The sequence below is a fragment of the Phascolarctos cinereus genome, unplaced genomic scaffold (assembly GCF_003287225.1).
Source record: "Phascolarctos cinereus isolate Bilbo 61053 unplaced genomic scaffold, phaCin_HiC Scaffold_4;HRSCAF=312, whole genome shotgun sequence".
Lineage (NCBI taxonomy): Eukaryota > Metazoa > Chordata > Mammalia > Diprotodontia > Phascolarctidae > Phascolarctos > Phascolarctos cinereus.
In genome coordinates, this window is record NW_027555847.1 from 173,282,692 (window position 1) to 173,299,875 (window position 17,184).

General features: G+C 39.6%; 1 protein-coding gene across 1 annotated transcript in view; it reads left to right on the forward strand.

The window, feature by feature from the left end:
• Positions 1 to 2,494: 2,494 nt before the first annotated feature.
• The window catches only part of CPPED1 (calcineurin like phosphoesterase domain containing 1), a 121,944-nt gene continuing 107,254 nt past the window's right edge, over positions 2,495 to 17,184 (forward strand). Inside the window, 1 exon segment of the mRNA XM_020978392.2 lies at positions 2,495 to 2,691. Within this exon segment, the coding sequence (XP_020834051.1) occupies positions 2,625 to 2,691 (67 nt within the window). The 5' untranslated portion in view covers positions 2,495 to 2,624.

Below are 17,184 nucleotides of genomic sequence, written 5' to 3' on the forward strand. Positions count from 1 at the left end.
GTCTGTGACTATTGAATATAAGGGCAAACAGTCTCCTATAAACTTAGGAGCATCACTATATTATAGAATAGTACTTTAAACTGATATTCACAAAGATGATTCCGAGTTATGAAAAAGATTAAACTATATCCAGCAGACTTATGTAATATGCTTAATTCTCATGCAAACAGTTGCAATGGCGAAAATATACTTTTTTTTTCAGTCGTTGTAAGAAGTGGCCAGCTTAGCATGCTAATTGCTGTAGACTGCCAACCTCCCCATTAGGCCTGTTTCAGTGCCATTTATTTTATCTAAATAATATCTACACATTGCCTTTGCCCAGTTCTCTGTGATAAGTATGATGGTCACTGAACAATACTAATTTGACAAAGATTTGAGGCCCTATTATGTGCTCTAGATACTGAGGAAAATAGAGATAAACAGTACATGATGCCTGCCTTCAGGAAGCTTGCCATCTGGTAGGGAAAATACAACACACAAATATTAAGCTGAATACAGATACTCCTGCACTAAAATCCTACCTGAATATTTTTCATCACTACAAAGTGATGATGAGTTTTTAAAGGCTATACCAGCGGAATGCAAGCTCTGAGAGGACCTACCAACCTAGAAAGACTATAAGCATAATGTGTTTTTCACATAGTGACCAGCCTATGTAATTTCAGACAGGTTCATCACCAGTTATACATCAGCCAACTCTGGCCACATTCTTTCATTAAATTGTCTTGGGTAGGGGGTGGGGAGCCTGAGGCTTCAAGGCCACATGTGGCCTTCCAGATCCCAGGGTAAGGCCTTTTGACTGAGTTCAAGTTTTACAGAACAAATCCTTTTATTAAGGAGATTTGTTCGGTGAAGTTTGGATTCAAAGGGCCTTGCAGGCCACACCCCTGGCTTAGGGAATTGAGTTTCAATATGTACCACACAGAGGCAGCATGCCACCAGTGCTGGTCAGGAGATGAGAGTTCAAATTATAACTGTCACTTTTCCTGAGAACTTGGGCAAGGAAATCATTCTCTCTTGGACTCATTCACTTAATCTGTAAAATGAGGGTGTTGAACTAGAGACCTTCTCAGACTCCTTTCCAACTCTAAGTTATGATCAAGTAATTGCTATGAGACTTCAGATCACTTCCAGTTGGAGGCAGGGATCAGCGAAAAGCATTATAGAAGACAGCAGTGAGTGGGACTGAGACCACCTACCCAAATGAAAATTCAGAGGTTTCTCCAGGTAGAAACAGAAGTTTTATTTAGCAAGTCTCTCTGGAGAATTGGGCATCACCTACCCAGGCAGACTGGTGTAGGGAGAAAGGATACAAGCAGCAAGCAAGCAGTTATACACCCCTAGACAAACAATTCTAAGAAAACCCCACCTCCCACCTTTTAACCTGAATCACTTTATCCCCATTGGTTGAGGTAAGAGACCTTACATTCTACCAGAAACTAGGAGATACATTTTACCCAGAACAACCTTGGGAGCTAGAAGATTGCCTTATTTGGCAAAGATAAGGCTGGGGTGGTGGTTACAAGGGAGGGTGTGGGCAACAGGTGAATGACCTGATCACATGATTTACATTAAAATGAAACTTCAGCCCTAGCTAATGCTAAAGCATTAACTAAATTTTGGGGCATCGCTCCCATTTCATATGAGAAACTTTCAGTTGTCCCACATGGCATCCAATGGATGGAGAAGTCAGCTCTTCCATTAGTCAGCAGCATAAGCTGGCACGGTCTTAATTTGTGCAAGAAAAAGGGAAGGGCAATGCCAGGAAAGGTAATTCCTGCAAATTCTCTCCCACACCATTGGAAGGCCTCATCAAGTCCCACCCTTTCATTTTACAAATGGGAAAACTGAGGCCCAAAATTCCAGGTGTTCTTTCAATTGTAGACGCTGGTGGCACGCTTTCCAACCCTGGTTGCTCACTATCAAACAGGCTTGAGTCTGGTTTCATTGACAAGGGTAATAAGTAACTAAGTAAGTCCTCCCAAGGTATTCCCGATAGAATCCATTGACTTTTCCAACAAAGGCGGCTTCCTGTTAGGGAAGGCATGTGGCCTGAAGGAACTGGCTCTGACGTCACAGAGTCCAGGTTCGAATCTCTAGCTCGGCCTTTTCGGGGGGGGAGGAGCAGTGTATGTAATGTGCTTCTCAAGGGCCTTGCCTCACGCTTAGTCCTCAGCCTCAAAGGCCCCAGTGGGACATGACACTATATGGGCCTCATCGACGGCCTCCCAACCTTGAGTGAAGCTCCCCACGCAGCTCCGCAGTTTCTTCCTCTCTACGCTTCTAAGCTGGCCGAAATGAGCCGCGGTTTTCGGGGAGCCCAGGCACGGAAAGAGACGTCGACCCGGGGAGCTCGCGGCCTTCTCAAGCCCGCCAGCCAGAGCTTCCCGCCCAGGCGCCAAGATCGAGCCCGGAGACATCGATGCTCAGCCACGTTGACCCCTGCAGGCTAGACTAGTGGCACCTGGAGCTAATGACTCCTCCGCTCCGCTCCGCCCCGCCCCGTCCCGCCCACCCGGTCCCATCCCTTCCCGCCCAGAGCAAAGGGCGCTGAGTCCAGACAGTTCAGTTCAGTGCTCAGTAATCTTTCCCACCAACTCAGACTCCACTCTGGTGCAAGCGACATGTCCGAGGAGGACAAGGACGTTTTTCTCAGAGCCCGGGGCAGGACGCTGGACGCTTTCCCTGAAGGTACACTCATCCCCGACCTTTCTCTCGGCCCGGGATGGGGGGAGGGGGCGGGGAGGAGCCAAGGCCGCGAGCGGAACGGAACCCTCGGAACACGCAGGCGGAGAGGGGCGCATTTCTTGCCGGCCCTCTTTGGCTGATGCTCGAGGCAGCCCTTGGGGCAGGAATAGTCGCCGCACGGTGTCCCCTAGCAACGGAGTTCCCGCCTCTGAGAGCGCCTGCCTGCGGATCCTGCCCTATTTACCCCCCGCAGCGGCATCCCCTGGTTTTCTACCCAGAAACCCAACGTGGCCCGGCCCGGGGCGGGGTGGGGCAGAGGGGACTAATCTTCTCGGACCCTCCTCCTCGGTTTCAGGGCCGTTGCTTCTTGAATTTGAGGAATTCCTAAGTCAAATGCGTAAAAAAGTTCCGAAAAGGTACACCCACCCCTGCGGGCCGTCTCCGCGGGGGAGAGAGCTCGGGCTGCCCACTTCCTTGTGCTGGTCTGGGAAAGGAGTTAAAAGGGGCAGATCCAAATCCCAAGTATCCAAACCCCGCCCTCTGTTCATAATTACTTGCCCCGAGGTCAATTTCGTGTGCTTATTTTTTTACCACTAAGAATGTCTTCCTCTTAAACTGCAAAAGCTGAAATTATTTAATTTTAAAGATGGATTGGGGGAGGAAATAGAGAATTTTGTTCTGTGTGGTTAACTCTGAAATAAAACCTTATTGGGAGTAGAATTAAATCGGATTTACTCTGAGAGGGCCAGCCTCATTTCTAAGGGTTTGTTAAGTTTTTCACTTTTAAGCAAAACAAAGTTTAGTTCAGTCTTATTTATTAAGCACCTGCTGTGTGCATGGCACTGAAACTACTTTTAAAAAATAGTTCTTGCCCTCCACTGCTTAGGTTCTGGGGGTACGGAGGTGGGATGCAACTTATTCTCAGATAACTAAATATAAGGTAATTTGAGCACTAATATCTGGGATGATAGGCCTAGCTTTGTATAGCTAGGGGCACATTAGCTGAGTACTGAATAAAGATTCTGAGAAGTGAACAAGTGCTCATCAGCCTGTGGGGACAGTTTGTGTGAAGGTACTGGGATGGAGAATAGAGTTATTATTGGCAGCTAATTGAATATGTGGAGGAAAGGAGGAGAAAGAGTGGAAGATGATTACTAGATTGTAAACCTGGATAATTGGAACAGTGGTAACAACAAATGGGTAGTTTGGATTCAACAATAGGATTAGAGCAGAAGTTAATGAGTTTCTGTTTGGAAATGGGCAAGTTAGAGATAGTAACCCTAGTCCAGATGCTGATTCCAAAACACATTTGTTCACATGAGACAGAAGGTCAGGAAAGATATGTAAAAGGATTTTAGAACTGGAATGGACCATAGAGATATCTAGGTCCACTCTCATTTTTAGATGAGGAAACAGTACCAGATGAGTTAAGTCTTTGCACCCCTTCTAGGGCCAACCTCTCCAACACTAAATTAAACTCAGGAGTTGGGTCCCCTAAAGGGCCCCTACCACTCTGGTTTCAAAGATACTCAGTGCATCTGTACTCCTAAAACTATAGCTCATGAGCTCCTGATAGTGTTTGCCTTTAATAGTCAGTTAGCTCAAAGGCATTTACTTAGCAGGTATGATAAAAATAATACTAATAAAATATTTATCCCATAGAGCTAGGGTTCATTCTCCCATAAATACAGTGTTAGTAAGAAGAGTGATAATTTTTGTTCCTTTTTCAATTTTTAAATGAATTGTATTTTAAGTGAGGCAGAGCTGAGCAAAATCATCAGCCTCACTCTATCCTCCAGAGTCATTGGAATCCTGTGGCAAGACAGTCAAGATGATTTTGTCAGTGGCCCAGGAGCAGTGTCCCATTGCAGACTGGGCAATGGCCCAGGATGGCCTTGGTCTTTTTAAACTAGGTCTCAGTTTGAAACACAGCCCATTCAGTGATTTAGGGCTAGATAATAATTGAGACAAAAGATGGCCCAATTTGCTATTACAAAAGAATCTGTCTGGGAGGGAAAGACCCTCGAATTTCTGGCTGGAACCAAAAACTGTTGCTATTTACATTAACTCTGAGCCTTCATAACCCAAACAAAGAACTTGTGAGGCTTGGACTGAGGCCTGTTATTGGCCATTCAACGAAAGCCAGAGTGATTTGGGTTTAAAGGCATAGTCAAGTAGCTCCATTTGAATCACAGTGGACTTTTTCAAAGCCTTTTTTTTCCCCCCTAGACCTATAGTTCCAGAAATCATAAATAAAAACTTCTACCAGACAAACAGGGAAACACATTTAAAATAGGAAAGGGGTTGGAGGGGTGGGGGAAGTAATAAGCATTTGTACAACAGCTACATTTATGTAGCTAAGTGTTTTTTTAAAAAATACAAACACTAGTACACCGGTAGTAATACATCTACATAAGCAACAATGGTCAGATCATCTCATATCTCGGCACTTCAGAATTTCTTCCTCTTCTTGAGGTGTTCTCATACACCTTTCTTCTGGAATATCATCTCTGCTGGGCTGGTTAGGCATCTGGTTTCCTGGGCCTGCCCTTCTCTATGAAGATCTGCTAAGACTACTCATCTCTCGAATCTATAGTTGATTCTCTTCTCTGCTTCTAGGGGTTATTCTTTTAGCCAGGGCCATTGGTGGGAAAGTAGGGAGAAGGATCACACTCCTCAAAACTGCTGCTTCCTACTTTGATGCTCAAGGCTGGCAAGTTTGCTTTTTAAGGACCATCAGGGGTGACGTGACCAGTCTTTAGTCTGGATGATAGCAAGCTGTCTTTCTCATTCCATCAAGGAGAATTCCTTCACACTTTATAAAGGAGAAACATGACAGCATCAATGCATTTCAGTCGAGGCGTTAATACTTGAGCTCTCTGCTACTTGCCTTCTTCTGTGATTTCGATTGGTTTGGGTACAGCCAGTCAGCTTCTTCTTCCCCTCCCAAAAGTAGATTGCCAAAGTAACACAGGTAGCAAATAGCTTGAACCCAGGTTCTGGTACCTAGTCAAGTGATCTTAGTTTATTATACTGTCTTTCAATTTGAGAGTTTTCTTCCTAGAGATGATAATTGAACCCCTGGGAACTGCTAAGTTCACCATGGGAAAGGCTGTGGAGGGAAAAAAAAAATCTTGATAAGAATAGACGCTTGGAAGACATGTTCATTTGGAGATGAGAGACAGATGATGGATCAAGGGAGATTGGGAAGGAGAAAAGTCAGACAGAAGTACTAGGAGAATTAGGACAATGCAAAGGTTCGTGGAAGCCTGGAGAGTTAGGTCTTTGTGAACTATAGCTCTATAGATCTATATAAATATGTAGATAATCCGGGGTTATGGTTTGCTAAGATGTGAATGAAAATAGGACTAGAGGCCAAAGGATTTAAAGGTGGAGGGTGTCTAATTAACTAGTCAACTTTAGGATTAAATTGTGAAGGAAGGAAATGGAAGGCTAGAGCTAGACTGATTGGGAGAATATGGAGTACTAGAGAGACCGGAAGTTACAGTGAGGACTAATAATAAAATAAGACCAGCAAAGAATTAGGAGGAATGAGGCAGAGAAAAAGATGGAAGGATAAGGAGTTGTGATCAGAGAAGAGAATTTCAGAGTTCATGCAAGATCATTTAGGTAGCACAATTATGAGTGATAGATAGCAAGATCTAGGGTTTGACCATACCTGTGTTTACGAAGTTAAAGATGTAAAGGAGGTTGATGAACTGGGAAACCAGTAAGTTCCAAGGGACATCAGTTTTTGTATTTAAGTTTTTAAGTTTGAAAGAAGGCATTGGGGTAGAAAGAAGAGACTGTCAGCCAGTTACTGGACTCTTTAAGAATGGAAGGAGAGTGATTTGAAGTCCTGTAAAAACTGGCTCTTATGTACCATCCAGAAATGTAAATATTGGCACATAGTCAGTTTCATAGGATTTCATGCCAAAACTTGATAACTGCTAATGCAGAAATGTGAATATAAAGAATTTAATTGAGTAGCTTCATTTGGGAAAAAGGGCATGCTTTCTTTTCCTGGTGTATCTGTCCTATATAAAACCTGAGTGCAAATTGTCATAGGATCATAGATTTGTAGGAGCAAGGCATCTCAAAGATCATGTAGTACGACACCCTCGTTCTAAAGTTGAAGAAAATGAGACTGAGAGGGAACTTTAATTTGTTGAAGGTCACTCAAGAAGTAAGAAGCAGATCCTCAGGACTCAAACCAGGTCTTATGTACTTAAGATAAATACAAATCGGGACAATTTCTTCCCTCCCTCCCTGTGCTTGAGTGGTAGCAGGAAGTCACCAGGATGGTTAGTAGAACTATGAGACAATTCTTGTGACCCACCTTGCCTGAGGCAATAGTTGTGTCATTTCGATTATCATTCTGATAGGGAGCATAAGAGGCAAGATATGGAAAATGACCAAGTGAAGATTAGGATGGCTTAGCTCAGATAAAATGTGGTAATAAGTTCATAAGAGAAGGTAGTAAAATGTAGTAAGTGCATAGGAAAGGAATTGTTTAAAAAAAAATTTTAAGAATCCCAAGAGTACATATTAGGGAGGAGCCAGAATCAAAGAAGGCAGCCTTGAGGAGATGGGATCTGAAATGGATCTTGAAGAATTGTCAGAATCTTTACAGGTAGAACTGGCAGGAGGGTGATTTTAGACATAGGAGACCATGTAGACAGGCAAAAACACTAAGGTGGGTAGAATTCATTATAGATGAACAATAAATAGTCCAATTTGACTTTTTTGTTGTATGTAAAGGGGTATAGTGTGAAATACACCTTGGAAAGTAAGTTGGAGCCAAATTCTGGGAGGGTTTTGAATACCAGACCTAGGTTATTCTGTATTTGGTAGCCAGTGGGAAACGATTGAGAATTTTTGAGCAGAGGAGTAATGTGTAGTATAGACCATGCACAAAGGATTAAGAGAAAAGAAACAATTATGGGATGAAATTGTCATGGAAAGAAGGAAATGACAATATACAAATAAATGTAGAGAGAATCGAACAATTTCAGGAAAGGTTATAGCATAAACAGATGAATCATTGTGTTGTAGAAGGGGATTGTAAGGGTATCACTGGCTTGTCTTGAGGATTATGTTGAAGAGTAGTGAGAAAGAAGGTTCAATGGGACGCTCTGGAAGGGGAAGGAGGAGAAGAAATATTGGGAAGTATAGATGATAGAAAAACAATATGTAAAAATTTTATTTTAAAAACATTTTAAATTAAAAAAGATTAAATGGATAAGATGATACCCTTTCTTGAAGGCCTTAGAAAGCTAGACAGGAGAGTTTCAGTGTGATTTGGTAATAATAATCAGATACTACATGACCCTTTACAAATTGCTTTCCTTACAACAGACCTGTGAGAAAAATACAGTAGTATCTGTAATAGTATACAAGTCTTAGACCTCTTTTGTAGAGAGAGGAAGGTCAAATGATTTGTCTTGACACTGAGTGGAGCCAGGACTTGAAGCAACTGGGTGTTCCTCTCTAGATCCATTACTCTCTCACTGTAAGGAGCCATTGTGAGTTCTCAAATAGAGGAACATGTTAAAAAAAGACGTATTTTGCGATTCATGGAAGAAGCATGTTCAGTAATCTGAATGATGATGAGACTAGACACAGAAACACAGTTCTGCCATGAGCTCAGGAAAATCTAGAGACTAGAAAGGAAGATTTTGAATAAACTTGAACCAATAGTGGGAAAGTTTGCTGTCTTCCTGGGGTGTACATTTTGCATGTGATTGAAGACCTCCGAAGAGCTGTCAGACCTGAGAGAAATTATGGAAGGACTCAGATTTTTTTAAGGATATGGACAAAAGAGTGAAGAGGTCCTATAAAAACAATATCAGGGAAACAATTACAATATGAGCTGAGACTCTGGATAAATAATACTGTGATATTTATACAGAACTGTACCGTGTTTTTAGTCTGCAAAATGTTTTACCTAATGATTTCATTGAAGCCTAACAACATTGTAAGGTAGGTATTCCCATCATTATTTTACAGATGAAGAAACTGAGACTTGGAGAGGCTAAGTGACTTTCTCATGACCATTCGAATAGCTAGTGTTGGGGGCAGGCTTTAAATTCAGATCTTCCTGAATCAGAGTTCAACACTATCTACTATATCATATTACCTCTAATAAATACGTAGGTCAACAAAAAAGAATTTTTTTAGCTGTCCTCTCAGTGATAAGAATACCAAAGAGAGGATATATTATTTGCTACATGTAGATGGAAATATGATAGCAAAGAGAGAACTAAACTCAAGAAAATGACCTTCAGGCTGGGAAAAATAGAACAAAAATGATTAATAAGAATTGAGTCTGAAATAAATAAGGAAAGTAAGTGAGCACATAGTTGCCCAAGTGAGTTCAATCATTTGAGAACAGTAGGATGTATCATAACTATCTTTGTTTCCCCAGCACCTAGCAAAGTGCTTTTTGAATAATTGATACTTAATGTTAAATTGACTATTGAGTTGCATTGTTCACATTGAATTGAATTGAATTGTTAGGCAGCATCAATAGAAGTACGGTGACCAGGGCAAGGGAGTTGATAGCCTACGTATTTTGCCATGATCAGGCCACATCTGGAGTTTTAAGTCCATTTCTGGGTGCCCCTTTTTAAAAGGATATTGACAAACTGGACTCTGGCCTGAGGAGAGTAATCACGATTGTAAAGCTTTGGAAACCATGCCACATAAGGATTAGTTGAAGGAACCAGGGATGTTTAGCTTAGAGAAGATTTAAGTGGGACACAATAATCCTAAGTAAAGAATTGCTATGTGGAAAAGGGATTAGATTTGTTTTGCATGGCTCTAGAGGGCAGGAATGATAGCTATAGGCAAAGGTTATAGGGAGGTAGATTATGATTCAAAGTAGGGATAAAATTCCTACAATTATCCAGATAATGGAATGGGCTACCCCTAGGGGGAAAGTAAATTCCATACCACTGGAGGCCTTTAGGCAGAGTCTGGATGAACAGTTATTTGAAATATTACTTCTGTGAATCTTGACTTGGGTAGAGTTAGACTAGAAGTCTTCAGAGGCCCAGCCCAACTCCTAAGATTCCCTTCTGTAATTAAATTAATAATTATTTATTGAATATCTACTACATCGAAGGCATACGGTTAGGTATTTCTTATATGGGATGCAAAGAATAAAAGATAGAGTCCTTTCCCTTAAGAAGCTCATCACTTATATTTTTTTAATTTCCTACTTCCTCTCATTTACCCTGCTTCCACTCATGTCCTTTATGCTAAAATTCCTTAAGCTGCTGTAGTCAAAGTTGCTGCCACCAAAGCCACACTCCATTTTATAGTGTTTTTCAGGGGAAGGAATTGGAGGACTGTGAGGGACCAGGAAGATGTTTATAAAACCAAGAAAGATATCTGTAAATAAGTGGTTTTATACACTATTAGTGTTTGACAGAGTAAAAATAAAAACCTGGACTAGAATCCTGAGCTCCTGCTTCTAAGTATTGTGCTAATACTGTTCAGGTGTGGAAGGTTCCCTAGGAACAAAGCCAGGAACCTCTTTTCCTCATTCTTAAAATACTACAAATCATTTCTCTCAATTTTCTCCTTTCTGTGAGACTTCTTAAAAGTAGGAAGGTTCCATGACTTAAATTACTCTGTGACACAGCAGTCCTACTCAGTACGAATTGTAAACAGTAGTATACTGTGGTAGCAAAGGGGAAAGTTGTGTTCTGTAACAGTACCCATACTGGTCAAACACTTGACGTGAATCATTTTCAAACTCAAATCACAAATCTGCTTCCATTTTTGATTCTCTCACTGCATGATCCCCTTATAATCAGCCTTCTTCATTGAGTTAGCTTTTTCTCCTGTTCTAGGATGTTACATTTTTAGCATTGGGTTCAGGGTTAGGTTTTGTAGGAAAATAGCTAAAACAATTTAGATACAAGTCAAGGAGATAGCAATAAAAGCATTTATTAAGCACCTATTATGTACTGTGCTAAACCCCCAGGGTCTATCCAAAAGCCAAACAGTCCCTGTCCTCATAGAGCTTCTATTCTAAAGAGTGAGACAATGTAAATATGGACAAAATAGATACAAAGTATTATTAAAAGTACATGGCAGTATGAAGCATCAGCAGATGGTGGTCCTGAAAGGCCTATAGAAAGTGGTACTTGAGCTGAGCCTTGAAGTACATCCCAGGAAGTGGAAATCACTTATGCAAAGGCAGAAAAGAAGGAGATGGAGTGTAATGTATGAGGGACAGTAAATAGGCCATTTGGGCTTATAATAAGTCTAGAAAGTAACCAGATTGTAAAACACCTTAAAAAACCAAACATACCAGGTTGTATTTTATCCTAAAAACAACAAAGAGCTTTTAAAGCAGGGGAGTGGCATAAGCAAACCTGTGTTTTAAAATTAACCCTTTAATTGCTGTGTGGTGGATAGATTAGAGAAGAAAGAAACTGGAGGTAGGAGAGTGATCAGGAGGCTAATGCAGGGGGTGATGAGGGCCTGAACTACCCAAGTGACCCTATGAGTAGAGAAGAAAGGATGGATATAAGAAACGTAGGTAGAGGTAGAATCGGCAAGTCTTGGCAGCAAATTAATATATGAGATAAGGTAGGTAGAATGAGGAATTTTGCAAAACTGGATAACCAGAAGGTTTCTTCATTTGGGACAAAGAAAAAAATGATTGTCAGTCAAGCAAATTGTATTTCCTTTAATTCAAGCAACAAAGCAGGGTGGGAATGATATCTTATTTGGACACTAAGTGAACCTGTTTGAATGGTAAAGAAATACACATTTGATTTGGCAAATGAAGATATATGTTGTATCTGTTGTTAAATTTGCTCCTTAAGTGAAGATTGGCAGGTAAACAAATAGATTCTTTTATCTTAATATTATTACCTTTTCTTTTTTGATTCATATGAGCCATTTTAACAATTTCCCCAACCTTTTCTTTCAACAGTGTTAAATACAAAACCTGTATATAGTCATGCCCTCTTCCTATTAAGATATTCTGCTAATCTCAGTTTGAAGGATATTACATAAAAAATAAATTGTATAAATCTCAACTGGGAGGTGTAAACTTCGAAGCTTTGTTCATATATTCACCTTAGTTAAGGAAATTGGTAATTAGCTTTTCTTAACACATTTCCCAATTAAGATTGCTCTTTCATAACACATAATTTCCTTTTAGACAGGCTTTTAATAAGTCATGTATGAAGAAAAGAAATGTTTTTTAAAGATAAAAATATGAAAGAAAGGGTGAAACATTTCTAAGCATTAAAGAAATAAAGTTTGTTTTTTTTTACATATATCCAATTGCTTTCTTTTCCTAAGCTATCAACTCTCTTTTTCCAGCATGCTGTATGTTCTTATTGCCATCAGGGTAACTTTTTTCCTGAGGAAAAAGACTCTCTAGTGCTTAAAAAAAAAAGATAATCTTCAGACATCTTAAACCTTTCCAACTCCTTCAAGTGCACAGAGTACGTTTAGTGTCCCTGAAGATTCCTTTGATTCTCTCTGGGGAAATCCTCTCATGCGATACTGAATAAATACAGGTTCCATTAAAATGACTCACTTCATCTTTTCAAAGATTTGCCTTTATCACTGTATCTCTGTTTCCATATCTACAAAGTAAAGGTATTAAATTAAATGAATTCTGAAGTCCCTTTCACTATCAGCATATTCCATGATCATCTGTCAAATCTAGAAAATTCTCTGGCCACAAAAGTAGTAGAGGACTCGATTTTAAAATGCTTCTTAAAAATATAAATGAGATTATGAATAGTATTGAAACTATATTACCATGATTTTAAAAAAATCTTTGAAGGGAATTAATACATGTTTTTGTAATATTAAGTACATTTTCTGAACCATAAATCAAGTATGAGAGAACTATTCATGTTTTTAAAAATATATTTTGTTCTAAATTTGTTTATCTTTTCACTATCTGAAATCTATGAAAATGTAGTCTAACTCCTCACTTTTATATAGGCTTAAAGTTTACAAAGAACTTTCATCATTGTAGCCCTGTAAAGTAGTTAGTACAGGCATAGGGAATGTGACCAGGAATGTACCTGAGTAATTTAACAAGGTTAAAGGATGAAGTTTTTTATTGTGCCTGAAAGGTAGAATGTCCTCATTGATCACATTGTTGATTAGGAGTGGAAAGTACCTGTGGCTTCTCTAATTTGTTACTTGGTGACTCCCATGAGTTCATTTATCATCTCTATGCAGATGACTTCCAGAGATATGTGCAGTCCTAGCCTCTTGAGCTCTAACATCATATCACTAACCATTACATATTTCAAACTGAATGTACCTTTGGCATCTCAGAGTCATTGAACTTGAGACATGGAAGGGAGGTCAGTGTCCATCTAATTCTGTTCTTGTTAGTCCTCCATTAAAGAAGAGGACCAGTGACATCACAGGATGATGTCTTGACTCTTGTGTGAATTAGATTTGTAAGGGAGAGTCATCCTCCTCACTCTCCCAGAGTCATTGAAGTCCAGATAGCCTGGGATTCAGTGAATGACCTTGGCATCTTTCATATCTGATCAAGCTCTAAGCTCTCCACAGTGCCTGCTTCAGCCGCTTTCATGGCCCTTGGAACAAATTATTCCCTTTCACCCATTCCACCTTAGGAAGTCTTTAAATGCTTAGGGTAGACACTCCCCGAACTCACCATCAGGTTTGTGGGCCTTTGGCTACCCTCAGTCTGGTTTAGCCTGTCTGCCAAGACACAGTTTACTGGGGTTTGGCTGCTGCACATGGTACAGCTTCTTAGAGCCACAGGTAAGAATTGGGTGAAAGGTGGACACCAAAGGTGGATGAGCAGCCCTGAAAAGGACTCAGCAGCCCTCACACCCTAGTCCTCCCAGAATGTCCACATATACCCCCCACCTAATTCTACCTGTATGAGGAAGGAATCCCTACAATGACATGCCCAGTTAATTGGTCATCCATCCTGTTTGAAGACCTCCAAAGTAAGAGGGTGGGGGATTGCAAGCTTCTCCATCCTTCAGCAGCCCATTCCATCCAGTCCTTTGGACAGCTCAAGTTATTAGAAAGTTCTTCCTAACATCAAGTCTAAATTTGCCTCTCTGCAGCTTCTGTCTGTTGCTCCTGATTCTACCCTCTGGGCTAAACAGAACAATTCTATTTCTTCTTCCACCTGACAGTTCTTTAAATACTTGAAGACAGGTATCAATATTTTCCCCCCTCCACCTCCACCTCTTCTCTTCTTCAGGATAAATATGCCTAATTCCTTCAACAAATCCTCACGTCATGGAGTCAGGGCCCTTCACCATTCTGGTTGTGTTGGACACATTCAAGTTTATCAATACCCTTTTTAAACTGTGGTGCCCAGAACTGAACACAGTAAACTACTATTTTGTTTTGTTTTGTTTTGTTTTTATTCTTTTTTAAAAAATTAATTTATTTTAAATTTCCTAAGCTTTTGAGTTTTAAATTTTTCTCCCTCCCTCCCTGCCTCCCCTAGACAGCATGCAATCTGATATAGACTATGCATATACATTCCTATTAAACATTTTCACATTAATGATGTTTTAAGTAAGAAATAGAACTCATAGGTGGAACCACCAGAAAGAGGAAACAAAACACAACAGAAGAAAAAAAAATAGCAAATAGTATGCTTCGATCTGCATGCAAACTCCATAGTTCTTTCTTCTTTGTGGATAGTATTTTCCATCACAAGGCCTTTGGAGATGTCTCACAGTAAACTACTGTTTATGCCTCAAGGTATAAGTTGATTTTTTTTATCCAAGTGCAAGATTTTGCATGTTTCCCTGTTGAATTTCATCTTACTAGATTGAGCCCAGTGCTCTAGCCTATGAAGATCTTTTGAATCCTGACTCTGTCAGCTGCAAATTGATGTATATATGTCATCTATGCTTTCATCCATGTCATTGGTAAAAATATAAGTCAGTTCAGGGGCAAGCACGGGTCCTGTGGCCCTCCATTGGAGGCTTTGTTTCCACATTGACAGTGAACCATTCGTGACTTCTCTTTGAGTTCAGCCATCCTGCCAGTTCTCAGTCCTTCTGATTGTATTGTCATCTATGAAAGCAAATTCATCTGAGTAAATGACAATTTTTGATACTCCTTTCAACTAATAACTTCTTTCCCTCTGTCATCCCTGTTTCATAGAATAGGAAATGAGGGACAGGGAAGTTTAGTGATTTGCTTAAAGTCATTTAGCTACTTAAGGTCAGAGCCAGTAAGACAAATGAAATTCCATTTGTATGCTTTGGTGTACTTCCTGGCTTCCTTTAAGTCCCAACTAAAATCTCACCTTTTACAAGAAGCCTTCCCTAACCTCTCTTAATTCCAGTGAATTCCGTCTTTTAATTATTTTTTATTTATCCTATATATAGCTTGCTTTATATATTTTCATGTTACCCTCCTCCGCCCACTAGATTTTAAGCTCCTTGAGAACAGGGCCTCTCTTTTTACACCTTTTTTGTATCCCCAGTGCTTAGCACATTTGAGAAATGTTGATGGATTAATTGATTGGTGGGTAAAGTTGGTATTTAGGTAAATAATAGATTCTCTCAGCAAATGGAAAAGTGAAAAAGAAGACATAGTTGGCACATCCAGGGAAAGTTGAAAATTTTGGAAAAGGTGATACCTGCCTTTAGAGACTTTGAGAGGTACTGGGAATAGCTGATTGGAGTTTTGTTTCTTACTATGAACCAGTCATGTTGAAAGCAAGAGTATGGTTTGCCTATTTGCTTTACTGCTTCCTTGAAGAGTTGGTATTTCTGGATTTTCAGAGGGCCCCAACATTGGATTACAGAATTTCATGTGACCCTCAAAAAATGTATAGTTACATTTGTGTGAGAAAGTGCATACATTGTCACTTGTCCTTGGGGCATATAATTTAGAGAATATTTCTCTTGGCATAGCAATCACAAAAATAAATTCTGAGGTACCTATATGTAACTATTGTATTTAATTTGAGGCAGAGAGCTATTTTATAATAAGGGGACTTGGGTTGTAATACCTGAAAGAACTCAGAAGTAGTGAATAATGTGATGATACTGTTTCTACCACAAAAATGGAATTAATCCCAAGATAAGATTAGGAGTATTGCTGAACACATTTTGGTTGTGATTCACTGCAGAGTACAACTGTGACAAATTGCAGAAATTTCGTTTTATTGGCATTTGTTATCAAGCTAAACAACTTTTCCAATCCTCTATTAAGGTACTCATCATTCCCATTTCTAAGCAACTGAAACAACTACGGATGATATAAAAGAAAATTGGTGTCTAGCCAAAGCATTTTTAAAAAAGAAAAACAAATATAAAATGACAGCCATCCTCAGTAGTCAATTCTTAGTTAACTATGTAGTAACATCTGATTTCTAATGGATATATATGGCTCCTCCAGGACTATTGTTAGTGTCAACTTGAGACTGAAGAATTAACAACAGCAGTAAATTAGATTTTTATCAATTTCTTGCACTATGAGTACGTCTGAGGTTTTATGGAACTAGAACCAGACTCCTAAAACAGTCATGTCCATTATTTTAACTTTACTCCTTAAAGGAAAATTATAGGATTATAGGATCGAATTTCCATTGGAAAAAAAAATGAGATTTAGCCTGGCTTTCAATAGTGAATCACTTGAAGTTATTGATCACTTACAGTTTTAGCCCATGAGAAGAACTTAAGGTTAGGTAGTATTTAGTCACATAGTCCTAGATGAGTGGTTAAAAATTTGATTCATTTGCTTTTAGTGGCTCTTTTATTATGGTGTGGCATTGATTAGCTGGTAATAGCCAAAAGTGTCAATGAGATGTTTAAATTATTGTGGGTAAAAAAAAAAGTCTCTTTAACAATTAACAAACGTGTCTAAAAGGTGTAATAAAGATTACAGGAAAAAATATACATGCACAGAAAAATTCAGGGAAAATGTATTTTAGATATTAAAGTCATATTAGATATTAAAAGTCAAATGGTTGATTTGATTGTATGTCTTTTAATCAGGATATTGTAATATAAATGGAATCACTTATAGATATGTTGAAGCCTTATTTTTAGCGTATCTTCTTTTTGTTTTGCTGAGGTAGTTGGGGTTAAGTGACTTGCCCAGGGTCACACAGCTAATACATGTCAAGTATCAGAGGCTGGATTTGAACTCAGGTCCTCCTGACTCCAAGACTGGAGCTCTATCCACTGCGACACCTGGCTGTCCCTAGCATAATCTGTTTCACAAATTACCTGTAGTTTGTTTGTATCTGTCAGGTTTCCCCTATGTCAGGGTTAGCATGAACCAACAAAAAGGGAAATGACCTGAGTTGGAAGATGTGAAAAGAATACAATTTTCCTGAAGTATGGAGGGGGAGATTAAAGATGAGAATACAGCAGAACATTGTGCTAGTTCAGGCCAAGGTCAGTTAAACAGATTCACTTGTGGGACACATAATATCCAAAAGCGTAAAAGACAAATACTGATCAGAGAATCCAAAGCAAAGGAAGA